The 27,877-nt window shown below is 40.0% G+C and overlaps 1 protein-coding gene across 1 annotated transcript in view; it reads left to right on the plus strand.

Moving 5' to 3' along the window:
• ADGB (androglobin) overlaps positions 1-27,877 on the plus strand; it is a 693,780-nt gene that overhangs the window by 403,550 nt on the left and 262,353 nt on the right. The window contains exons 16-19 of the mRNA XM_053711792.1: positions 17,671-17,734; positions 21,336-21,438; positions 23,585-23,720; positions 24,493-24,607. Of these exons, the coding sequence (XP_053567767.1) occupies positions 17,671-17,734; positions 21,336-21,438; positions 23,585-23,720; positions 24,493-24,607 (418 nt within the window). The remainder of the gene's footprint in view (positions 1-17,670; positions 17,735-21,335; positions 21,439-23,584; positions 23,721-24,492; positions 24,608-27,877) is intronic.

The following is a 27,877-nucleotide window of genomic DNA, read 5'->3' on the forward strand; positions in this document are numbered from 1 at the left end:
GGCAGATTAGGGGTTAATAATAATATGCAGGGGTCAGCGATAGCGGGGGCGGCAGATTAGGGGTTAATAAATATAATATAGGGGTCGGCGGTATTAGGGGCAGCAGATTAGGGGTACATAGGGATAACGTAGGTGGCGGCGGTGTGCGGTCGGCAGATTAGGGGTTAAAAAATTTTAATAGAGTGGCGGCGATGTGGGGGGACCTCGGTTTAGGGGTACATAGGTAGTTTATGGGTGTTAGTGTACTTTAGAGCACAGTAGTTAAGAGCTTTATAAACCGGCGTTAGCCCAGAAAGCTCTTAATTACTGACTTTTTTCTGCGGCTGGAGTTTTGTCGTTAGATTTCTAACGCTCACTTCAGTCACGACTCTAAATACCGGCGTTAGAAAGATCCCATTGAAAAGATAGGATACGCAAATGGCGTAGGGGGATCTGCGGTATGGAAAAGTCGCGGCTGCAAAGTGAGCGTTAGACCATTTCCTGACTGACTCTAAATACCAGCGGTAGCCCAAAACCAGCGTTAGGAGCCTCTAACGCTGGTTTTGACGGCTACCGCCAAACTCTAAATCTAGCCGCAAGATAAGGAAGTTAGATAATAGAAATTGGAAAGTTGTTTAAAATTGTGTGCTCTATCTGAACTTTGATTTATAATTTGTCGACGGATTTTGAATGAAGATGAAACATGATCTGCCAGTTAGTGGCTAATAAATGGGTTCCCTAATCTTAAAGGGACAGTAAATCATAATTAGACATCCCTTTGCTTCCTTCTCTTGTTATACTTTGCTGAAAAGTTTATCTAGGTAAGCTCAGGAGCAGCAACGAACCTAGGTTCTAGCTGCTGATTGGTGGCTGCATATATATACCGATTGTCATTGGCTCACCCATGTGTTCAATTAGAAACCAGCAGTGCATTGCTGCTCCTTCAGCAAATGATACCAAGGGAATGAAACAAATTTGATAATAGAAGTAAACTGGAAAGTTGTTTAAAAATTGTATGGTCTACCTAAATCATGAAAGAAAAATTTAAAAAAAAAAAGATTTCATGTCCCTTTAAGAATTTTGTTAACTCTAAGGATCTGATGATCAAAAATTGTTGGCATGGAGAGAAATCACGTAAGAGCATTAATTTACAAAACAAGTGTATTTGCTTCACATCCAGAACCATGTAACCTGGTAACATAGTAGATGTTGTTGAAAAACAACGAAGTCCATCGAGTTTAACCTATACAAATCTAATATACTTACAAAAAACTCCAGTTGAACTTAAATTAATCCCACTAAAAGGTGACCCATTTAATACAAGCAATCATATCCATGAATTTTGTTTCTAGCCAGAAATGTATCCAAACATTTATTAAATGTATCTAAGGTACTGGCATTCACTACCTCCTTTGGTAATGAGTTCCACAATTTTATTACTCTTACCGTGAAAAAATGTTTCTGTTGCAGTGGATTAAATCTCTTTTCCTCCAACCTTAAATTGTGACCTCTTGTCACAAACAATTTTCTTGGAATAAACAGAGCTTCTGCCATCTCTGAATATGGGCCTTGAATATATTTATATAAAGTAATCATGTCACCTCTCAAGCGCCTTTTTTCTAGAGAAAACAGACCCAGTTTGGCTAGCCTCTCCTCATAGCTTAAATTCTCCATTCCCCTTATTAACTTTGTGGCCTTTCTCTGAACTTTTTCTAGTTCTGCAATATCCTTTTTTGCAATCGGTCCCCAGAACTGCACTCCATACAGCGTATCATGTCCGCCAGACAATGATAATTCGGCCCCATAATATCAAACATAGAAGTCAAAAGAACATTTGTGTAACAGAGATCATAACATGGTCAGATTTGAAATCACTTTTCATAAGCAGTGTCTTAAAGGTTTAACTAAGAATTAAATTTTAAGAAAGCAACATTCAATGATTTAAGGAAATCATTAAGTAACATAAATTGGGACAAAGTATTCTTTAATAAAAAATACAGAGGATAAATGGATAACATTTAAAACTGTATTAAATAAATATACACATCAACAAATACCATATGGTTATAAAAAAAAATCAAAGCCATTGTGGCTAAATAAAAATGTGTTAAGAGAAATTAGGAAAAAAATGTAGGGCATTTCAATTTTTCAAAGAAAATAGTACAGACGCAACATACAATATTTAAAAGGAATGTAACAACACATGCAAAAAATAAATCAAATTAGCCAAAATTCAAAATGAAAGCTTAAAGGGACACTGAACCCAAATTTTTTCTTTCATGATTTAGATATAGCATGCAATTTTAAGCAACTTTCTTATTTACTCCTATTATCACATTTTCTTCATTATCTTGGTATCTTTATTTGAAAAGCAAGAATGTAAGTTTAGATGCCGGCCCATTTTTGGTGAACAACCTGGGTTGTTCTTGCTGATTGGTGGATTAATTTAACTGACCAATAAACAAGTGCTGTCCAGGGTTCTGATAAAAACAATTGCTTAGATGCCTTCTTTTTCAAATAAAGATAGCAAAAGAATGAAGAATATTGATAATAGGATTAAATTAAAAGTTGCTTAAAATTGCATGCTCTACGAAATCACGAAAGAAAACTTTGAGTTCAGTGTCCCTTTAATTGCACAGGGTTCTAAGTCTAACCCTAAAAGGTTCTTTAAGTACATAAATGGCAAAAAATCTAAGAAGGACAATATAGGTACATTAAAATGCGTGGAGGGTAACATGATTAACAGTGACAGGGAAAAGGCTGAGGTACTAAACCAGTTCTTCAGTATATAAAAGAGAGAAACCGATACTTTGGAACAAACTGGAACATGCCAGCCCATACCATTAACTAGGTTATGTCAAGAGGATATCAGGAAAAAGCTGGATAATATTAAGGTAAATAAAACTCCAGGCCCAGATGAAATACACCCAAAGGTGTTACAGGAATTTAGCACTGTTGTAGACAATCCTCTACTCTTAATTTTTCAAGACTCATTATCCTCAGGCATAGTACCCCAGGATTGGCATAAAGCTGATGTGGTGCCACTCTTCAAGAAGGGAAGCAGGGATAATCCAGTAAACTATAGACCAGTTAGTCTGACATCAATAGTGGGAAAGATATTTGAAGGGATTATAAGGGATTCTTATGATGAGCATATTCTTGTAAACAAGATTATGAGTTTAAATCAGCATGGTTTTATGAGAAATAGATCATGTCAAACTAATCTAATTAGATTCTATGAGGAAGGAAGTAAAAATATAGATAAAGGGGAATCAGTTGATGTTATATACTTAGATTTTGCAAAGGCGTTTGATACAGTGCCACATGAGAGATTAATGTACAAAATTAAGGGACTGGGAATAACTGAAAATATTAGCTTATTAATAAATAACTGGATAAAAGATAGGGAGCAACGAGTAGTACTGAATGGATTATACTCAGATGGGATAAAGGTAATCAGTGTAGTCCCCCAGGGATCATTACTGGGCCCTGTTCTTTTTAATAGTTTTATTAATGATTTGGAGCAAGGATTAAATAGCAACGTCTCTAATTTTATATTATAAAATTCTTTGATTGACCTCACAGTACTTAGATCATCCCGCCAATGCAGAGAGCCTAAGGCTGAAAAGTAACCTGCATGTTAATTGCAGTTATTGTGTTTCCTTCTTTTTCCTTTTGAGATTTAAAAAATTCTACGAAACTATTGAAATAAATATATAAATATCATATGCTATTATAAAATCTGTAAATGTGGGGGCAGTATTGGCACAAATATTGTAGGTTGGCAGGTATGTCTATCAACATACTCTGTATCATTATAATTTATAATATGTAATTTAATAGGATTTTTCTGTTAAACAATGTTCTTTGCATTGTCACCTGCTCTGTATGAGTACCGCCTTGGGTTTCTTTTCTTTATATTTGCGTAAATCCTTGGGACTACTGCTTGTTTATTTTTGTCTATACTATTGAAACCTCATTTAAAATAATAAAAAAAATACAAGTGGTTTTAATTCAATGGCCCCTATTGTACTGTAGCCAGAATTGTAATTAAAAATGAGTAAAATTGTATGAGATGTTAATATAAATTCTTCACTTCCTTCCCAGAAGAACAATAATTGTACGAAATTAAGATTGACTAATTTCATTTCAAATGCACAGAAGTAATCACAGTTGTTGTATACAACCAAATGTATAAACCGAATTCACCCATAATACAAAGCTACTTAATGATCAAAATTCTGAAGCGTCAGTTCAGTGATGAACTGATATAAAATGTAGTTGTTTTTTTTTCTTTACTCTTATTAACGTTTTTTTTTTCTTTTCTTTAGTGTGAGTTTTTCAGTGGTCCCTATTAGTTTTCAGCCTTCCCTTGGTTAAAGGGATAGAAAGGTCAAGATTTCAATGTGCACGGGTGCATTACAAAGTGAAATAGAAACATTTTTGCAATATACTTCCATTAGCAAAAATACTTCTAGTAAAAGTTATTACTTTTTCTGCGGCATACACACATATCCTGTGAGAGACCGTGCACCAGTATTCAAACACCGTCGGGCCGCTTTAACATGCTGCGAATGCAGCAGTCAGACTCGCCGGAAATATAAATTAAGAATCGGCTCCTTAACTTATTCGCCACCTCTGAGGCGGCGGGCAGCAATCATCCCAATCAGATAAGATCGGGATGATTGAGAATCTGCAGGGGGTTACATTGCACAAGCATTTTACTGGAAATGCTTGTGCAATGTTACATGCCGACAGCGTATGCTGTCGGCATTTAGCGATATCGGGCGGACCGCATCTTAATAAATCTGCCCCCATGTTTGTTCAGAGAGTCAACAATGAACAATACTTGCTGCTTTGAGTATTGTAATCTCTTCTTAAATGTCCCCTTACTCATCCAGTTGTAGCCATTCACTCCATCGCATCATCAATGCCAGGTTATGTTCTGCTCTACATTTGCTATTTGTATTCTGCAGTCCCTACAATTACTCCACCAGATTTGATTTCAGAACATTTCAGCTTTAGTAATAAAGCAAAGCTTATTTTCTAACCTATTATTATTCAGAAAGCTTCTTTTTTTCGTGGTCCCCTTTAGACTGGGGTACGTTATACCTTGGTGACATATAGGTGACATAATGTCAAAGCAAAACTGTGCATTCAGTCGACTGTATGTTAACTAGGTGCCCTACAAACCAGTTTTATTTAGTGTATTTACCATAGTCATTAATAGTGGGTTTTCCAGATGAAGCATACAATTTTCAAAAAGTTTCCAATTGACTTCTATTATCAAATTTGCTTTGTTCCCATGGTGTTATTTGTTGAAGAGATATCCAGGTAGGTTTCTGGAGGACTAGATGGCAGGAAATAGTGCTGTGGCGTATGGAAAATATTTTTGCAAAACTGACGTCACACACAGGCATGCTCCTGAGCTGACGTCCCTGCTTTTTTAACAAAATATACAAAGAGAACCAAGAAAATTGGATAATAGAAGTAAATTAGAAAGTTGTTTAGAATTGCATGCTCTATCTGATTCATAAAAGAATAATATTGGGTTTCATGTCCCATTAACTTGTGTGCCTGCTCGTACGTTAATGTCGCTAGATGTGTTGTTGCACCTGTCAAGTAGCGTGATGATGAATGGTTGAAAGTAAAACATTTTTGCATGAGCGCTAACCAGAATTGTGCAAAAAGTTGAAGTTCAAATATCACAATATTGTTAACCTATTCACTCGTAGACTTCAATGAAGTGTGAAAAGTGGAAAAACCTAACACTTGCACGCAAACCTAATCACATTTAACCAAATGCTCTATGCCGGCATGAAATATGAATATATCACATTCCAATGTTCTTCACATAATATGTTCTATTTATTCTTAAATACATATGATAATATATAAGCATATATATATATATATATATATATATATATATATACACAGATATATAGGAGTATGTATTTAAAAAGACATAGAACATATTTTTCTATGTGAAGAACATTGGAATGTGAAATACTTACAGTAAATACATACACCTAGATTACGAGTTGTGCGTTGAGGTAAAAAAACAGCGTAAACAGGTCTTAACGCTGCTTTTTTACGCCCGCTGGTATTACGAGTCTTGCAGATTTAGGGGCACCACACACTTCTTTGGCCTTACCGCAAAACGACTTACGTAAACTTTGTAAAGTCTTTTTTCTATGGGACTTCCATAGCGCTGGTATTACGAGTCTGTCCTGGGAGGCCAAAAAGTGAGCGGTACACGCTCTACCTCAAGATCCCTAACGCATTTAAAAGTCAGTAGTTAAGAGTTTTATGGTACAACGCCGTAACATAAAACTCATAACTTAAGTGCTAAAAAGTACACTAACACCCATAAACTACCTATTAACCCCTAAACCGAGGCCCTCCCGCATCACAAGCACTAAAATAAATGTTTTAACCCCTAATCTGCCGCTCCGGACATCGCCGCAACTTTAATAAACAAATTAACCCCTAAACCGCCGCACTCCGCCTCTCAAACACTAGTTAAATAATATTAACCCCTAATCTGCTGCCCCCAACGTCGCCGCCACTATACTAAATGTATTAACCCCTAAACCTAAGTCTAACCCTAACACCCCCTAACTTAAATATAATTACCATAAATCTAAATAAAAATTACTATTATTACCTAATTAATTCCTATTAAAAACAAAATACTTACCTGTAAAATAAACCGTAAGCTAGCTACACTATAACTAATAGTTACATTGTAGCTATCTTAGGGTTTATTTTTATTTTACAGGCAAGTTTGTATTTATTTCTTTTTACACGATGAGACACGATAAGTCCACGGATCATCAACCTTACTTGTGGGATTACACCTCCTGGTCAGCAGGAGGAGGCAAAGAGCACCACAGCAGAGCTTTTAAATAGCTCCTCCCTTCCCTCCCACCCCAGTCATTCTCTTTGCCTGTGTTAGTGATAGGAAGAGGTAAAGTGAGGTGTTAGTTTAGATTCTTCAATCAAGAGTTTATTATTTTTAAAGTAGTGCCAGAGAGAGCTACTTTTTTTCTAGGGTGTAGCCTTGGTCCATATCAGTCTCTGTAGTAGAGCCTTGGTGGCTTTAGAGCAATGAGAACTTGTGGGACATAATTCTCACTGTGCCTCCCATATTTCTGCTGCCCTATATCCTTCAGCTTGAGGTTCTCACTGACTCAGCATTTGTTTCTTTCTCAGGCAAATGTGAGGGACAGGACCTCTCAAGCTTGGGACCTGCTCTGCTGCCAGGCAGTGTTTAAGGTAAGTGCTACCTCTTTTGGGATCTAAGGAGTCTCAGTATTTTTATCATTAGCACTATGGAGCATAAGGGGTTAATGGAAAAACCTGCTTATGTTTTTTAGACTTTCAGGCTGAAAGTTTTCTTTTGGGCAGTAACAAGGCACTGAGGCTGGAGTTATAATGTTTAATATATTTTTATGGAGGGCTCTGGTGGTTTCACAGTTTTTTTTTTTCCCGGAGGGAAAGACATTAGGCTTTGGGTATGCCCACGATGGGCGGGACTTCCTGTGTTTGCGCGCCTCTTCACTGAGCGCTGTTTCTCAGAAAACTTTAGTGCATCACTCAGCTGGGCTAGTTGTTTGTCGGTGCTTGAACGGCATGTAGTATACTTTCAATGCGCTCATAGCACAGATGCGGGGAAGCCCGGTTCAGAGGCTTACTGTGTGAAACAGATCGTTACAAGCAGAGGATCCAGTGTCAATTTGCATGGTAGGAGCACCTCAACAGGCTGCTGAGGTGCAGAGGTGCATTTAACGTTTTTCTTTTTCTGTCCGTTGTATTACCAGAAAGAAACAGTCACTTTGCAGAAAAATAGCAAAACTGTTTACATTTAAAGAGACGGTAACTTTTTTTATACATTTATTTTATTAATATTTATCATTTTTTCTGTGGAATCTTTAACAATTTGTGATGAAAGATGGACCAAGAGGGTGTGCAGTATGTTACATGTGCTTTGTGTCTGGATGCAAATGTGGAACCACCAATCCCCTTCTGTCCTACATGTATTGAAAGGACTGTAAGTTTTAGGGATAACATTTTTACTGAGCCAATCTCCTCTCAGGCAGATGTTGTCCAAGAATCTTCTGATGAGGGTCAATTTATGCTGCAACTTTCTCCCCAAGCATCCCAAAAATTAATGCCCCTCCAGCAGTGCCCTGCGCTTCTGCTCTAGCACCTGCTGGAGTTACTTTAAAGGACATAGCTGCGGTTATGTCTTCCACAATTTCTGATGCATTGTCTGCTTTTCCTATGTTTCAAGGCAAGCGCAAGAGGAAAGACAACCATGTTATCAGTGAGGTTTCTGATGCCATGGTGGCAGTCTCAGATGTACCCTCCCAGGGAACTGAGATGGATGGTATAGAGGTTCTATCTGAAGGCGAGATTTCAGATTCAGAGAGTTCTTTACCTTTGACTGATTCAGAGGTTGTCTCTTTCCGATTTAAACTAGAACACCTCTGTCTGTTACTCAGGGAGGTGTTGATTACCTTAGATGACTGTGATTCCACAGTAGTAGTCGCTCCTGCGAAGGCGAGTAAATTGGACTGATATTTTGAAATTCTTACTTTCTCAGATGTTTTTCCAGTTCCTAAGCGAGCTTCGGAGATTGTTTCTAAGGAATGGGAGAGACCAGGTATTCCCTTCTCTCCGTCACCTATTTTCAGAAAAATGTTTCCTATAGCTGACGCTGTCAAGGAAGCTTGGCAATCGGTTCCTAAGGTAGAAGGGGCTATCTCTACTTTAGCCAAGCGAACTACTGTTCCTATTGAGGATAGTTGTGCCTTTAAAGACCCCATGGACAAGAAGTTGGAGGGTCTTCTTAAAAAGATTTATGTTCACCAGAGTCTGCTGTTGCAGCCAACTGCGTGCATTGCTACTGTCACTAGTGCGGCAGCTTATTGGTTTGATGCTCTGTCTGAGTCTCTTAAGTCTGAGACTTCTTTGGAGGAGATCCAAGATAGGATTAAAGCTTTGAAGTTAGCCAATGCTTTTATTACGGATGCTTCTCTGCAAATTACTAAATTAGCAGCTAAAAGCTCAGGGTTTTCTATCCTAGCCTGAAGAGCTTTATGGTTAAAACTTTGGTCTGCGGACGTGTCATCCAAGTCTAAGCTTCTAGCTATTCCTTACAAAGGAGAGACCTTGTTTGGACCTGGCCTGAAGGAAATTATCTCTAACATCACGGGAGGTAAGGGTCATCTCCTTCCTCAGGATAAGAGAAATAAACAAAAAGGACGACAAAGTAATTTTCGCTCCTTTCGTAATTTCAAGGGAAATTCTTTCTCTTCCTCCTCTAAAGAAGAAGGAAACTATTCGCAATCTAAGCCTACTTGGAGACCCAACCAGTCTTGGAACAAGGGTAAACAGTCCAAGAAGCCTGCTGCTGACTCCAAAACAGCATGAAGCGAATGCTCCCGATCCGGGACCGGATCTGGTAGGGGACAGACTTTCTTTCTTCATTCAGGCTTGGGTACGAGACGTTCAGGATCCCTGGGCTATAGAAATAGTGTCCCAGGGATACAAACTGGAGTTAAAAAATTTTCCTCCCTGCAAACCAGATAAAAAGAGAGGCGTTCTTACATTGTGTAAGAGACCTCTCTTCACTGGGAGTGATTGTTCCAGTTCCTGTACAGGAACAAGGACAGGGTTTTTATTCAAATCTGTTTGTAGTTCCTAAGAAGGAGGGAACTTTCAGACCTATCTTAGACCTCAAGAGTCTAAACAAGTTTCTCAGAGTTCTATCTTTCAAGATGGAAACTAGTCGTACCATTCTTCCATTGATCCAGGAGGGTCAATTTATGACGACGGTGGACTTAAAGGATGCATAGCTACATGTTCTTATCCACAGAGATCATCACAAGTTCCTAAGGTTTGCCTTTCTGGACAAACACTTCCTTTCGGACTTGCCACGACACCCAGAATTTTTACAAAGGTTCTGGGGTCTCTGCTGGTGGTTCTACAACCACGGGGCATTGTGGTGGCGCCTTATCTGGACGATAGTCTAATCCAGGCGCCATCTTGTCAACAAGCAATACCCATACCGACATTGTGCTATCCTTCCTGAGAACTCACGGGTGGAAGGTAAATCTGGAAAAGAGTTCCTTAATCCCGAAGACAAGGGTGACTTTCTTGGGAACTCTAATCGATTCTATGTCTATGAGGATTTTTCTGACAGAGGTCAGAAAATCGAAGATTCTAGATACCTGTCGAGCCCTTCAGTCCAATTCTCGGCCGTCAGTGGCTCAGTGCATGGAAGTAATCGGACTGATGGTGGCGGCAATGGACATCATACCGTTTGCTCGGTTTCACCTCAGACCTCAGCAGTTACACATGCTCAAGCAGTAGAATGGAGATTAAAAAGAAGGTCTGAGTCAGTCGGTGACAGGTCCTAGTGATGCCTAGATGTTCTTCCAGGGGATTGTAGTGCCCTATACGCAGCAGTCCCTATCCAGGCACAGTAGCGAGCTAAGGTCAGGTCTCTCAAGGTCTCCTGGGCGAGGTTGGGGAGGGACGCCTAGGAGATCTGGTCAGTGGTCTGGTCAGTGGTCGGGCGTAGTGGCTTACCTGGGTTCCCAGATCTTGTGCTGTGGCCTGTCATCTGGCTTGCTGGTGGGTGATGGCTGGGCAAGCATCCATGGGGCTGCCCCATACAAAGGAGGAAGTGAGGTGCCCCAAGTCATTGCCCAGCAAGACCTCGGCGGGTAAATGGTTCATGACCCCCACTTCCACAGCACAGGAGCCGGCACCCCAATCGAGGTGAACCTGTGCTGTAGGGATCTGGAGAACCTTACCCCCAGCCACATGTACTGTAAGAGACTTCTGTGTCCGGTCCGAACTGGTGACCATATGTGGCTGGACAAGGGTAACAGTGGCTCTGCTATCTCGTAGTCCCTGTGTCTACCGGCCGTTGATCCAGACGACCTGGCGGTGGTGCAGGTGGTTGTCTCCAGTCGAGGCTTGTACGGGGTCCACCTCATGTAGGACCCTGACCTCTTCTTCTGCCCAATCGGCATAGTCAGCTGGGTCCCCTGAGTCCAAACAGTGGGCGGCGGCCCTATAGCCTCCAGAAGGGGCTCTTGTCTATTGAGCCGGGGGTGGATTCCTTGCTTTTTCCCCCGCCGGATAGTGGGCTCGAATGTGGCCCATCTGATTGCACCCGTAGCATCTACAGGGTGAGCTGGGGCAGGAGGGTGCCCACTGGGTCTGGGGGTACCGGGGAGCCACCTGTAGGCAAATGGAGGCTGTAGTGGAGCGGCTTACTGGGCGAGGCTCAGGTCGTGCCTGACGCCAAGCATCCAGGAACTGGTCGGCCAGGACGGCAGCTTGGTCGGCTGTCTCTAGCTTCCGATCGTACCTCCGGTGGGGAGTGATCATAAAAGTTCTCAAGCGGAATGAGCTGGGTGGCTTTGGCCAGGGTGGTTACTTGGCAGCCTGTGAACCAATAGTCCAAGACGCGGGTGAACCTGTGCGTCCACTCCGTGAAAGGCTGCCCCTCTTGTCTCCTCAAAACTTCAGCCGGTGAGCCTCCGGCGTTATAGCATACCGGGCTAGGATGCGCTCCTTCACCCGGTTATAGTTCTTTCTGCCCTCCGAGGGAACAGTGTGGAAGGCCTCCAGGGCTCGCCCTGATAACTTTACAAACAGGAGGGTGACTCAGTCGGCACTGGCAATGCCCCACAGTTAGTACTGTGTCTCAAACCCTTGGAGGTATCTATCTACCTACTTGTCTTCTTCTTTAAAGGCGCGGAACACCTCATGTGGTAGCTTCCTTTTCGGGGGAGGAGGCTCGAGAGCGATCGGCACGACTCCCCCTATAGACTTCTGGACCTCCAACATTGGGAGGCGGGTGGCGTCTGCGATTATACGGGTGATAACCTCTTCTGGTGAGGTGGTCCATAGAGATCCAGTTGCCACTGGATCTCCCTCTTAATATTGGACATGGCTGTCCACACGGTTGATGTCTCACTGGGCCGTTCACTGCTCCAACTGCTGCCAGGTTTACTAGCCGGCTCACTGGCTCAATTGCCCTCCATCAACTAGGCACTGATCGCTGCTTTAGACTTATTGCCGGCGACTTGCCCCAGAGCTTCCAACATGTCTTTGAGCATACTGTTCCTGAGCTCAGAGTACTGCTGCTTCATCCAAAGAAAGCTTTAGTTGGTGGTTTGGATGTTCCAGGTAGATGGAAGCATGCCACCGCTGCCAACCAGTTGTGACGAACACCGGCTACCCGACTGGGTAGCTCTGCCAGGATGGTCCTTCCTGTCTCTGGAACTCATAGTTATAGAGCGGTGAAAAGTGATTATAGCCAGAGCCCACCCAAATAACCAGACAGAACCAGTATTCAGGTGGAACAAGAACATACTTTATTGTGAAAACACATACTCTTATATACAGCCAGCTCATCTTGATAAGGGTCTTATTAGACCCCCAGATCTCCCTCCATTCCCTCCCCTCCAGACAGGCTGGCGCCCCCCCATAGTGTCCATAGTCTCATAGAGTCCCAGTGATATAGAGGTGGTGGTTTTGGGGTGATCCTGGGGGTGCGGCGGCACTTCCTGGGTGTCGTTAGAAAGCCCCCTGCCCACAGTCCAAGAAACGTCATGATCCGTCGCTGGGGGCCAGAGCGGCAGCTGATCAAACATACACCGGGTCAGCCAGGTGGAGTAGGGTTGTAGAGGGGGGTCCGAAACTCCAAGTTCCTAAGAGAGCTCCCTTTCCGAAAATCACCCTACCTCTTGGGGTAAAGGTGAGCGGGTATCCGGGGTAGTGCGGCTGGCCGGTAGTACCAGGAGCCCGGCCAGCCGGAAAGGGGTTAGGCGGTCAGTAATCAGCTCTTCCGTGAGGAGGTGCAAATAGTAAAAAGAGAGACAGGAAGAGTTTAGGAGATCCCGTAAGCCCTAAAAAGGCCAAAACTGGTGTAAAAAGGATTGAGCCAGGTAGTGGGGGTAGCCTTGGCAGCCTGGTATCTGTGACATATATGTATCTCTAGTTTAAAGCCCTTTGCCACCTTTTTTTTCTCTTAACATCTTTGAGCCCTTATAACTTTTTTATGCATTTTTTGTTAAAATATTTTTTATCAGACAGTGTTATCATGAATGTAATTGTACTTCTTGATGTGTTTTGTGCAACTTTTTTGTCTCGCCTAACAGTTAACCATAGCTCTAAAGTCATGCTATCCCAACACGCATTAAATCCAATTAAGTTTAAGCAAACGCATTTACTTTCAACTTGTAATACACGCAAAGAGTCACGATAAACCCCTTTTCACTTGATCGCAACGGTTAGTGTGCCACTCGTAACCTAGCCCACAGTCACCTACTACGGCTCTGCAATATAAACAGTGAATTATGAGCGATTCACTTTCGGCTAGATTTAGAGTTTTGTCGGTAACGACCCGCGTAGCTAACGCTGGCTTTTTTCTGGCCGCTCCTTTAAAATAACTCTGGTATTGAGAGTCCATATAATGTCAGCGTTAGGCTCCAAAAAAGGAGCGTAGAGCATATTTAACGCAAATGCAACTCTCGATACCAGAGTTCCTTACGGACGCGGCCAGCCTCAAAAACGTGCTCGTGCACAATTCCCCCATAGGAAACAATGGGGCTGTTTGAGCTGAAAAAAAACCTAACACCTGCAAAAAAGCCGCGTTCAGCTCCTAACGCAGCCCCATTGTTTGCTATGGGGAAACACTTCCTACGTCTGCACCTAACACTCTAACATGTACCCCGAGTCTAAACACCCCTAACCTTACACTTATTAACCCCTATTCTGCCGCCCCCGCTATCGCTGACCCCTGCATATTATTATTAACTCCTAATCTGCCGCTCCGTAAACCGCCGCTACTTACATTATCCCTATGTACCCCTAATCTGCTGCCCCTAACACCGCCGACCCCTATATTATATTTATTAACCCCTAATCTGCCCCCCACAACGTCGCCTCCACCTGCCTACACTTATTAACCCCTAATCTGCCGAGCGGACCGCACCGCTATTATTATAAAGTTATTAACCCCTAATCCGCCTCACTAACCCTATAATAAATAGTATTAACCCCTAATCTGCCCTCCCTAACATCGCCGACACCTAACTTCAAACATTAACCCCTAATCTGCCGACCGGAGCTCACCGCTATTCTAATAAATGTATTAACCCCTAAAGCTAAGTCTAACCCTAACACCCCCCTAAGTTAAATATAATTTAAATCTAACGAAAAAAATGAACTCTTATTAAATAAATTATTCCTATTTAAAGCTAAATACTTACCTGTTAAATAAATCCTAATATAGCTACAATATAAATTATAATTATATTATAGCTATTTTAGGATTAATATTTATTTTACAGGTAACTTTGTATTTATTTTAACCAGGTACAATAGCTATTAAATAGTTAAGAACTATTTAATAGCTACCTAGTTAAAATAATTACAAATTTACCTGTAAAATAAATCCTAACCTAAGTTACAATTAAACCTAACACTACACTAGCAATAAATAAATTAAATAAAATACCTACAATTACCTACAATTAAACCTAACACTACACTATCAATAAATTAATTAAATACAATACCTACAAATAACTACAATGACATAAACTAACTAAAGTACAAAGCCAATCAGCCAATCAGATTGAGCTCGCATTCTATTGGCTGTTCCGATCAGCCAATAGAATGCGAGCTCAATCTGATTGGCTGATCGGATCAGCCAATCGGATTGAACTTGATTCTGATTGGCTGATTCCATCAGCCAATCAGAATTTTCCTACCTTAATTCCGATTGGCTGATAGAATCCTATCAGCCAATCGGAATTCGAGGGACGCCATCTTGGATGACGTCATTTAAAGGAACCGTCATTCGGCTAGTAGGCGTCGGGAGAAGAGGATGTTCCGCGTCGGATGGAAGATGATGGCTCCCGAAGAAAGAAGATTGAAGATGCCGTTGATAGAAGACTTCATCCGCATCATGGACCTCTTCAGCTCCCGCTTGGATGAAGACTTCAGCCGGATCATGGACCTCTTCAGCTCCCGCTTGGATGAAGACTTCAGCCGGATCATGGACCTCTTCAGCCCCCCGCTTGGGCTTGGATCAGGACATCGGAGGAGCTCTTCTGGACCGATCGGTGAACCTGGTATGGTGAAGATAATATTGTATGTTTTTTTTTTTTATTGGGGTATTGTATGTTTTTTTTTACAGGCAAAAGAGCTGAACTTCTTGGGGCATGCCCCGCAAAGGGCCCTGTTCAGGGCTGGTAAGGTAAAAGAGCTTTGAACTTTAGTAATTTAGAATAGGGTAGGGCATTTTGTTATTTTGGGGGGCTTTGTTATTTTATTAGGGGGCTTAGAGTAGGTGTAATTAGTTTAAAATTGTTGTAATATTTTTCTTATGTTTGTAAATATTTTTTTATTTTTTGTAACTTAGTTCTTTTTTATTTTTTGTACTTTAGTTAGTTTCATTGTAGTTATTTGTAGGTATTGTATTTAATTAATTTATTGATAGTGTAGTGTTAGGTTTAATTGTAGGTAATTGTAGGTATTTTGTTTAATTTATTTATTGCTAGTGTAGTGTTAGGTTTAATTGTAACTTAGGTTAGGATTTATTTTACAGGTAAATTTGTAATTATTTTAACTAGGTAGCTATTAAATAGTTCTTAACTATTTAATAGCTATTGTACCTGGTTAAAATAAATACAAAGTTACCTGTAAAATAAATATTAATCCTAAAATAGCTATAATATAATTATAATTTATATTGTAGCTATATTAGGATTTATTTAACAGGTAAGTATTTAGCTTTAAATAGGAATAATTTATTTAATAAGAGTTCATTTTTTTCGTTAGATTTAAATTATATTTAACTTAGGGGGGTGTTAGTGTTAGGGTTAGACTTAGCTTTAGGGGTTATTACATTTATTAGAATAGCGGTGAGCTCCGGTCGGCAGTTTAGGGGTTAATGTTTGAAGTTAGGTGTCGGCGATGTTAGGGAGGGCAGATTAGGGGTTAATAAATATAATATAGGGGTCGGCGGTGTTAGGGGCAGCAGATTAGGGGTACATAGCTATAATGTAGGTGGCGGCGCTTTGCGGTCAGCAGATTAGGGGTTAATTATTGTAGGTAGCTGGCGGCGACGTTGTGGGGGGCAGGTTAGGGGTTAATAAATATAATACAGGGGTCGGCGGTGTTAGGGGCAGCAGATTAGGGGTACATAGGGATAACTTAGCTGGCGGCGCTTTGCGGTCCGCAGATTAGGGGTTAATTATTGTAGGTAGCTGGCGGCGACGTTGAGGGGGGCAGGTTAGGGGTTAATAAATATAATACAGGGGTCGGCGGTGTTAGGGGCAGCAGATTAGGAGTACATAAGTATAACGTAGGTGGCGGTCGGCAGATTAGGGGTTAAAAAAAATGAATTGAGTGGCGGCGATGTGGGGGGACCTCGGTTTAGGGGTACATAGGTAGTTTATGGGTGTTAGTGTACTTTAGAGCACAGTAGTTAAGAGCTTTATGAACCGGCGTTAGCCCAGAAAGCTTTTAACTACTGACTTTTTTCTGCGGCTGGAGTTTTGTCGTTCGATTTCTAACGCTCACTTCAGACACGACTCTAAATACCGGAGTTAGAAAGATCCCATTGAAAAGATAGGATACGCAATTGACGTAAGGGGATCTGCGGTATGGAAAAGTTGCGGCTGAAAAGTGAGCGTTAGACCCTTTTTTGACTGACTCCAAATACCGGAGGTAGCCTAAAACCAGCGTTAGGAGCCTCTAACGCTGGTTTTCACGGCTACCGCCAAACTCCAAATCTAGGCCTATGTATTTTTGCAGTTTTCTGGGTACATTTGCTGGTGGCTCTTTGGCAGGATACAGAGAAGCTGACTTTGTGTTTGGTAGGTGGGGGAACAAAGTAAGCAGAGATGCATTTTCTCGCTTGATGATATTCTACATTACAACTGGTGGTACAACTTTTGATTTGATGGTTTACTCCCTTTTTCATATAATACAAAAATAGCTAAAGAATCTGGGTGGCCAGTGATGAGAAAGGGCTAAGCGAGAATGGGGTTTTTAAAATGTTGAATTGCTGGGCTGGGACAGATCATTACTGCTTGAAAATTATTTTTAAAAGAACCTTTAAAAACGTGACTTTAGTGTCCCTTTGATATTCAGTAGGGGATTATTTATTAACAAATTGTTTTTTAGCAAATCACTCGAACAGTGGTCAAGATTTATAAGGTGCTAGTTTGGAAGTAATTCATAAAGTACTACTTTATGTTATACAGTATATATGTTTAATAACCTCTCATGAGAAATGGTAAAAAGTACAATGAATAATGAGTGGAATATATATATGTTTGTCTTTAAGAGTAAGATAAGATTGATTAACTAATTTATGAATGAATTAAATAATTAATAAATTAAATAATTGATTAATGTAACCAACTAATTTAATATTAATTTTAGAGGGCCTTTATTATTCTCAAGTGTTTAACAAAATATATATTATATATATGTAGGAAGTTATAAATAGCTTTAAACTTAAATAGTGTTTCAGGACACATCTTTTTTTTTTTTTTAAATATACTATTATAGTCACACCTTTAAATCTACCATTATTTAATCACTTTAAATAATAAAAACTTTTTTTTTCTCTTGCGTTCACAGGACATTGTATGTTTTCCACAAGCCAAAAACATATCCATATACATACCAGAAATCCAATTTTAAGGTAAAATGTTTTGTTTTATTGTGGATTTAGGACTATAGATTTTGAACATGTGAAAATGTCAGTCATAAATATGTGTGTGTGTATATATAAAAAATATATGTGTGTGTGTATATATATTTATATATATATATGGGTGTGTGTGTGTTTGTATATACATATCAAATTAAAATGGAAATCTATAAAGTTATTATTTTAATTATATGAAACAATGTAATTGTTATTATTAAGTAAATATTTACTTTTATTTAGTCATATAAAACTATTTACATTCACCTAGATTACGAGTTTTCCGTTGCGGCTTTTAATGCTGAAAAAATGGCAATTCCAGCATAATGGCCAGTAACGCATATTACGAGTTGCGGTGGTATAACTATACCACAAGCATTTTAGCCTGTAATGCATTTTCAATCCTACACTCACGTTTTGAATAGCCAATAGGATTTCAGAAGCTATCCTATTGGCTGATTTGAATTTGAAGAATCAAATCAGCCAATAGGAATGCAAGGTACGCCATTTTGAAATGGTTACCTTGCATTCAAATTCAGTGTGCTGCAGCGACCGTATAAAGAGGATGCTCCGCCCAGGATGTCTTCGGGGTTCCAGGATGGCTCTGCTACGCGCCGCCGGGATGAAGATAGAAGATGCCCCCGGGATGGATGAAGACCTTGCCGCCTGGATGAAGACCTCGCTGCCTGGTTGGAGATGGGTGTTCGGACTTCAGAAACCGTGGGTAAATCTTTTGGGGTTAGTGTTAGGGTTTTTTTTTTTTTTTTTTTTTGGCTGTTTTTTTTTAGATTAGGGCTTTGGGCTTTGAAAAAGATCTGAATGCCCTTTTAAGGGCAATGCCCATACAAATGCCCCTTTAGGAGGGCAGCTTAGTTTTTTTTTAGAGTTAGGTATTTTATTTTGGAGGGTTGGTTGGGTGATGGGTTTTACTGTTGGGGGGACTTTGTATTTTTTTACAGGTAACAGAGTTGATTTCTTTAGGGCAGTGCCCTACAAAAGGCCCTTTTAAGGGCTATTGGTAGTTTATTGTAGGCTTGGGGGGGCTTTTTTATTTTTATAGGGCTATTAGATTAGGTGTAATTGTTTATATTTTTTAGTTTTTTATTTTTCGTGATTTTAGTGTTAATTATTTTTGGTAAACTTTAAATTTTTCGTAGGATTTGGTTTTTTTAGTTGTAATTTAGATTTTTTATTTCTTAGTGTTAGTTTTTTAAATTTGTAATTTAGATATTTTAATTGTTAGTATTTTTTATTTTATTAGATTTGTTAATTTATAGTTTAATGTTAGGTTTATATTTATTTCACAGGTAAGTTTTTATTTATTTATTTAAAAAGAGTTATATTGTAATTTTAATTTAAAGTTAGGGTGGGTGTTAGGTTTAGGGGTTAATAGTTTAGTGTTTTGCGATGTGGGGGGCTGGCGGTTTAGGGGTTAATAGGTTTATTTTGTGGCGGAGCTGTGGGAGGCCAGAGGCTTAGGGGTTAATAACTTTATTATAGTGGCGGTGATGTCGGGCAGCGGCGGATTAGGGGTTAAAAACTTTTATTAGTGTAATCGATGTCGGGGGCAGCAGATTAGGGGTTAATAACTTTATTTAGGTGTCTGCGATATTGGGGCGGCATAAACATAAACTTTGGGTTTATGTTAGGGTGTAGGTTTAAACATAACTTTTTTTTTGCCCCCAGACATCAATGGGGCTGCTTTACAGAGATTTTTCATTCCGCGATCGCAGGTGTTAGAAAAAAACCTAACACTCTCTCCCCATTGATGTCTATGGGGGAAAGCATGCACTAGCACGTCAAAGCAGCCCTTGGATTTTGTGCGGTATGGAGGTTAACGCAACCATATCGCACACACAAGGAAGCTTTTCATAAACTTTTTTTGCGTTCGTTTCGCACCCTGTTTAGCGCAAAACTTGTAATCTAGATGATTTTTATTAAGGAAATGATTATTAAATAATTAAATAAGTAATCAAATAAAACTATTTACATTATTATTAAGGTAATTATTATGTTTCTCTCTCCAGTAAAGACCAGCTGAAAAGTTTATTAAATATGAATAATTAACCTATTAAACTGGAGATAGTTCACTTCTCAATGATTGCATAATTATTTACAGTATGTATTTGACATGGTTTATAACTAAATCAGTAATTTTCTAATGTAACTGGAAAAAAAATCTAAAAAGTTTATTATTCTATAAATAAAACCTTTATGTAGAAAACCATACTAGTGATTTAAATTCTGATTTAAATCATGATTAAAATTTAAATTGATTTAAATAAAATTCACCCTGTACAGACCGTTGAATTACTTTCAATAGTTTTTCTTTCAATCTTAAATTACAATCTAAAAATATTTTTAAGCATCAGTATCTAACAATTCATTCTAGTTTAGAAGTTCGATAAATCTGATAAACTTGCTACAAACTCGAAATGGTGCAGTTGAAAGTTTTCCTCCTGGGTTGTTGAGTTAAATAATGAAAAAGCTAAAAGTAACATAATAGTTTAAATTATTTATTCAAGGGGACGAAGGGCAGGAAAAGAGGACAAGATAAGAAAAAACACTTTGCTCTTGAGACTTTGAGGATGTCTTTGACCTTGGAGCCTTGGGTCTCTTCTGTCAACAGGAGCCCTTCATGCAATTAATTATTTATGTTAGAATAGGCTGGCACTTAACAATACTTCACCGCCTACATCATTTGGGTTTGTACTTGGCACATGTATAAATCTACATTGATTGCCAATTAAACAAGACTTGGTAAAACTATATTATAGGTTGAAGTGCTTGAAGTGCACCGTTATGTTTGTTACAAGTGTGTGTGTGTGTGTGTGTGTATATATATATATATATATATACTCATACACACATACACACACATATATGATAATATATATTATATATTTTTTATTGTTTTCATGATTTATTGTCCTTGGGGACATGAAAGTCCGAATTAAACGTTCATGATTCAAATAGATAATGCAATTTTAAACAATTGTCCTGTGAACTTCTGTTATCAGTTATTTACTCTGCTTTATTTACCCTGCTTTGTCATTTCCTACTTTTATGTTATTCTCCTTTTCTTTGCCATACTCTAGAACACTGGTTTTCATAACCTGTCCTCAGACATCCTGAACAGGCCAGATTTTCAGGATTACCTTGGATGAGAGCAGGTAAAATAACTAGGTTTACTAATTAGCTGATTATTTCACCTGTGCTCAAGTTCAGATATCCTCAAAATGTGACCTGTTAGGGAGGTCTGAGGGCAGGTTTGAAAACCAGTGCACTAGACTGAGATATAGAGGGAAGAGGGAGGGATTAAAAGCTCTTGATGTGTTGGGTATTTTTTGCCTGCCTCCTAGTGGACTGCAGTTTAATGTGATGACTCGTGGACACTCACCACCATGAAAGAAATTAATGTTTTTTAACCATTTTTTTATATTTCAAATGTATCTTCCATTCAACTTACTTTACGTTTTGTTCTAAAACTTGCGTTTTACAAAAGTAATAATATACAAGAAGCAATTGTTAAATGTAATGTGTTTGATAAAGTTTTATTCCTTTTTTTTTTGTTTTTTCTTTATTTTTTTAACAGCCCTCAACAAATGGAGAATTGTATTACTTATGTGTGGACAATTTGAAGTCAACAGAAATTTTGGTTAGCTTTTCGGCATTAGTTCGTTGGGGAGAAACTGCTTGTAAGTGCACATTTGTCTACTAATGCGTGTCGTGAAAATGTAGATCAAGGAAAACAAAATGTCAATCGGTGGCGTATTTAGGTTTTGTGCTGTCCTAGGCACTCAAAATTCTGCTGCTCCAACCCTAGACCCCTCCCACACACAGGTTTTAGGCCTTTTTTGGGCATAATATTTTTTGCATCAGTTTATGTGCTGATAGAAGTATATTTCAACATGCTTATATTTAAAATTGAAATGTACCCATATACATTTCTTTTTTTAGCTTTCTATCCCTTTAAGGACAGTATTTAATTAAAGGGATAGTAAACACCAAAAATGGTATTGTTTAAAAAGATAGATAATTCCTTTATTATACATTCTCCAGTTTTGCATAACAAACACTGATATAGAAATACACTTGTTACCTCTTTGATTACCTTGTATCTAAGCTTCTGCAGACTGCCCCCTTATCTCAGTTCTTTTGACAGACTTGCATTTTAGACAATCAGTGCTGACTCATAATTGGAGTGAGCTTAATGTTATCTATATGGTACATGTGAACTAGCATTGTCTAACTGTGAAAAACTGTAAAAATGCACTGAGATAAGAAGCGGCCTTCAATGGTTTAGAAATCAGTTTAAGCCTAATTAGGGTTAGCTTTAAAAAAAAATACCAAGAGAACAAAGCAAAATTGATGATAAAAGTAAAGATAAAATTAAATAGAAAAGTTGTTTAAAATTGCATGCCTTATCTGAATAATAAAAGTTTAATTTTGACTTGACCTATTAACAACCTGATTATTCCCCTTAGTAAACCCTATAAATATATCTGCAAGGTCTTTATTTCCCTAATCTGAATATATGAGATACAAGATATACTCTCAAAAGCTAAATATGGTGCTCTGTGTCCTTGAGTATGATCTAGTGAGCATCCTCCATATAAATGAAGCAGGAGTCCACGTGCAGTTTCAATTTCTGTGAAGCATACCATGAATCCTGATACTTAACCCTTTGAGTGCTAACGACGGCTCTGAGCCGTCGCAAATTGTCCCAGTCAGGTGCAGACGACGGCTCAGAGCCGTCGCTAGCACTCACCTTGAGGGCAATCTGGGGGCTACCACTGACTCCCACCCCGGCGATCTGGCCTGCATAGTGACAGGCATCGCCGGGACTTCACGTTTTAAGCGGTGACGTCACGCACAACTTCATTTAAAAATTACAATGGACAGTATTCGGAAATGGGGGCATGCTGCTTAAAAGCCTGTATCTCAGGCATCTAAGCCGTTACAAACCCCCAAGACCCACCGTTGGAAAGGTAATCGCCTAACCTTTCCAACGGTATAAGTCTTGGGGATATGGAAAAAAAAAAGTAAAAAAAATATATATTTTAAAAAAATTTAAACCCCCCCCCCTCAAATCCAGCTTAGCACCCAGGTGGGGAATTGCTTAGCACTCAAAGGGTGAATAGTCTTACCAAAATTAAACTTTCATGATTCAGATACATCAATTTTTCTTTGTTCTCTTGGTATTTTTATTTGAAAATGCTGGAATGTAAGCTTAGGAGCCAGCCCGTTTTTGGCTGGCTACATTTAGACACCAATCAGCAAGTGCTACCCATGTACTGAACCAAAAATAGACTGGTTCCTAAGCTTACATTGCTGCTTTTTCGCATAAAGATACAAAGAGAACAAAGAAAAAATGATAATAGGAAAAAATTTGAAAGTTGGTTAAAATTGCATGCTCTATCTGAATCATGAAAGTTTAACATTTTTACTAGACTATCCCTTTAACAATTATATATTTGCTTGTGGTCAGGGCCAGCTCAACCATAGGACCAAGTGGGTTCAACAGACCCAGGCAGCAGTTTACAAGGGGCAGCACGTCAGTGACTGAGCCAGTCACTGTCAGACCCAGACTGTTCCTATCCTCTGTCTCGGTGGGACAAGTCTGTGTTTGAAGATGGTGCAGCCTGCCCTTTATTTATTCAGACTGAGGGGACTGATCAATGTGTCATGGGACTAAATTTCATTAGGAGGCCATGTGTGTCAGAAACAAGTGTCATCATATATATCTAAAAATAAACCATTACTATATATTCTCATTTCATTGTCTTTATTCTAACTTTATTTATGTTTTTTGTTTTTTTTATTTATTTAAACATCCAATAGCTGAAAATGAGTCTGCATCACAGAGTGGCCTTTTATTTGCTGAGAAGTTTTCTTGGAAAAGTATAAGTACTGGACATTTTGTTTTAAGAATAAGTACAGATCTAACCAAAGCTGCTATGATCCGCCTTCCGCCTGGGTCAGTGCATCGTCTTTATTTGTAATGATTGCCATTGTGAGATAAAGTGTTACAGGCCTTTAACATTGCATTTTAAAAGGACACAAAGGTATAAAGAGAAAGCGACTCAATGTGCAGATGGGTTAAACACATGGTTAACGTTAGCTACAGATCAGTAATGCACTACTGAAACCTAGCTGAACACATCTGCTGATCCAATGACAAGAGGCATATGTGTGTATCCACCAATCACTAGCTAGCTCCCAGGGTGCATTGCTGCTCTTGAGCCTACCTAGGTCTGCTGTTCAACAAATGATAGAAAGGGAAAACTAAATTTGTTAATAGAAGTAAAATAAAAAGTCTCTAAAAACTGCATGCTCAACCATAAAAGTTTAATATTGTCTTTCATGTCCCTTTAACAAATAAGTGTTCAAGAAATTCTTTAGTTTTCTGTCTATAAAAAAATATATATATTTTAAATATCTATCACAATATGCGTTTTCCTTAGTGAAAATTATATACAGCTAATGCTTAGAAATAACTTTATTTTATTCCTAATTAAAACCTTTGAACTGTAAGCAAACCTCTGTATTATAACATAATTAACAAGTAAACAATCACATGGTTAATAGTTTAACATATTTTGGTATCATTCATATTAACCCTGTAAATTTAAATAATGAGAACAGTTTACTTTCACGTTATCATGCAATATTTTCATTATAACAATCTGAATGCATCTGTCTGTAAATATTTATTATTTATTTGTCTTTTTGTCGTTTTCTTTTTCCAGGCGTCATTTGTTACGTTTTACTGCTACTTCACCCTTAGGGTACCATATCCACCTGTGTAGTACAGTACCGTTTGTATTTGGTGATGAAGAAACTGTTATGCCACATCTTGAAAAGGTACGTGTTTCCATAGCAACTAAAAATACTAGGTCATTGTTCCTGATATATAATAAATTCATGGCATTTTCTGTTTTAGGAAGACATGAGAAAAAAACAGTTGTCTAGAAAATTTAAAGGGGTACATAATACTCATGCTAAATCACTTGAAAGTGATGCAGCATACCTGTAAAAAGCTGACAGGAAAATATCATATGAACAGCTCTATGTAAGAAAGGAAGATATTTTACCTCAAAATTACTTCAGCTCATAAGTGTAAGTGTTCTGTGAACAGTTATACTTCAGCTACTGTAGCTGCATGTTAAAAAAAAAAACAGCCAATCAATTTCACAGTTTGCTTTACTGTGATCTCATGAGATTTTAAAGGACCAGTAAATACAGTAAATTTGCGTAATCAATAAATTCATGATAAAAAGACAATGCAATAGCACTTACTCTGAACTTCAAATGAGTAGTAGATTTTTTTCTAACAAATTTCAAAGTTATGTATATTTCCATTCCCCCTGTATCAGGTGACAGCCATCAGCCTATCACAAATGCATATACGTATATTCTGTGAATTCTTGCACATGCTCAGTAGGAGCTGGTGACTCAAAAAGTGTAAATATAAAAAGACTGTGCACATTTTTTTAATGGAAGTAAATTGGAAAGTTGTTTAAAATTGCATGCTGTATCTGAATAATTAACGTTTAATTTGACCTGAGCGTCCCTTTAATGTAATGTCGAGAGATTTCCTAGTAAATATCCTTAAATTGAGGAGGGAAATAACATGACTGTGCCCGCACATGCCAGATGCAGGCTCCCTTACAAGTCTTGGGACTAGCATCCTTATTGGCTTCTTAAAGTCCCTTTACAATGAGATGTGGCTACTGAGGACATTTTGAGGTAAAATATCTTCCTTTTTACATAGAAATGTTCAGGTGATATTCTCTACTCAGCTTGTTACAGCTATACTGCATCACTTTCAAGTTCTTCAACATTTTCATGTCCTTTTAACAATTAATCATTTTCTTTTTGGGACATTTTTTTTTTATTAGTTGCAATCAAAGTTAAAAATATGTATTGAAATCTATTAAGCTTTTTTATTATTATAAATGTACAAAAGGGTGACATTTGTAGTTTTATATGACTACTTTACAAAACAGAAATTGAAAAAGTATATCTAAGTAAAACAATGTTACATACATCTAGTAATAAGAACCAAACAGTTTTATCTGTTCTTGTAGTAACGTATGACTAGCGATTTAAAAAAATAGAACAATGTCACATAAATATAGCAATTACAACTACACACAATTGTAGCCATTTCTTTCAGCATGTTAGTTCCTAGAGATAGTGGCATAGCGTTTGTTTGTTTGTTTACATTTTATGTTTGCTGTGACACATGCACATTCATAACAAGAAGTAAATAATATTCTACAGGCCTATATATAAGACTGCAAATTATGCAGTACATACTATAGTCTGACCTTTTATAGGTAATACTAGTCCTTAAGCCCGTTCACACGGGCCATTTTTTGCAGTACAGCAGTCCCACCCCTTGCTCTCTCCCTCCCCCTCTCTTTTGCTCTCTCTCTCTCTCTCTCTCTCTCTCTCTCTCTCCCCCCTTTCTTTTGCTCTCTCTCTCTCCCCTCTCTTTTGCTCTCTTTCCCCCCCTCTTTTGCGCTCTCTCTCTCCCCCTCTCTTTTGCTCTCTCTCTCCTCCATCTCTTTTGCGCTCTCTCTCCCCCATCTCTTTTGCACTCTCTCTCTCCCCCTCTCTTTTGCTCTCTCTTTCCCCCCTCTTTTTTGTGCTCTCTCCCCCCTCTTTTGCGCTCTCTCTCTCCCCCCTCTTTTGCGCTCTCTCCCCCCACCCCTCTCTCTCCCCCCCCTCCCACCCCTCCCTCCCCCCTCTCTCTCCCCCCCACCCCTCTCTCTCCCCCTCTATTTTGCGCTCTCTCTCCCCCCCTCTTTTGCGCTCTCTCTCTCCCTCCTCTTTTGCTCTCTCTCCCCCCCACCCCTCTCTCTCCCCCTCTCTTTTGCGCTCTCTCCCTCCCTCTCTTTTGCGCTCTCTCTCTCCCCCCCTTTTGCGCTCTCTCCCCCCCCTTTTGCGCTCTCTCCCCCCTCCCCTCTCTCTACCCCCTCTTTTGCGCTCTCTCTCCCCCCTCTTTTTTGCGCTCTCTCTCTCCCCCCTCTCTTTTGCGCTCTCTCTCCCCCTCTCTTTTGCGCTCTCCCCCTCTCTTTTGCGCTCTCTCCCTCTCTTTTGCGCTCTCTCCCTCTCTTTTGCGCGCTCTCTCTCTCCCCCCTCTTTTGCGCTCTCTCTCTCTCCCCCCTCTTTTGCGCTCTCTCCCCCCACCCCTCTCTCTCCCCCCCACCCCTCCCTCTCCCCCCCCACCCCTCTCTCTCCCCCCCACCCCTCTCTCTCCCCCCCACCCCTCTCTCTCTCCCCCACCCCTCTCTCTCCCCCCCCCACCCCTCTCTCTCCCCCTCTATTTTGCGCTCTCTCCCTCCCTCTCTTTTGCGCTCTCTCGCCCCCACCCCTCTCTCTCTCCCCCCTCTTTTGCACTCTCTCTCCCCCCTCTCTCTCTCCCCCCACCCCGCTCTCTCTCCCACCCCTCTCCCCCCCACCCCTCTCTCCCCCCCCTCTCTCCCCCACCCCTCTCTCTCTCTCTCCCCCCTCTCTCTCCCCCCCACCCCTCTCTCCCCCCCCACCCCTCTCTCTCTCCCCCCCTTTCTCTCTCCCCCCCCACCCCTCTCTCTCTCCCCTCCTCTCTCCCCCCCACCACTCTCTCTCTCCCCCTACCCCTCTCTCTCTCCCCCCTCACCCCTCTCTCTCTCCCCCACCCCTCTCTCTCTCTCCCCTCTCTCTCTCCCCCCCAACCCTCTCTCTCCCCCCCACACCTCTCCCCCCCCCCACCCCTCTCTCCCCCCCACCCCTCTCTCTCTCCTCCCCTCTTTCTCCCCCCCCACCCCTCTCTCTCTCCCCCCTCTCTGCCGCAGATCAGCTAGGGACTCAAAGGCCAGGTGTGTTTGTCCTCGTGCTGTCTCTACTGCGCATGACAGCTTCGGACAAACACACTTGGCCTTTTATATTATAGGATAGTAGATATGATGAAGTGGGAACAGTAGATTTTTAAGGACTAGATCATGAATGGAGTGTTATTTATCACTCGTGCATTAACTGCGCTAGAAGTAAGCTTTATGTGCGCATATTACAAGCTGAAAGTAAAACTTTTCGCTCATGCGCTAACCCGAGAAACACAAGAAGCCAAAGCTAAAATATCACGACCAC

The sequence above is a fragment of the Bombina bombina genome, chromosome 4, assembly GCF_027579735.1.
Source record: "Bombina bombina isolate aBomBom1 chromosome 4, aBomBom1.pri, whole genome shotgun sequence".
Taxonomy (NCBI): Eukaryota; Metazoa; Chordata; class Amphibia; order Anura; family Bombinatoridae; genus Bombina; species Bombina bombina.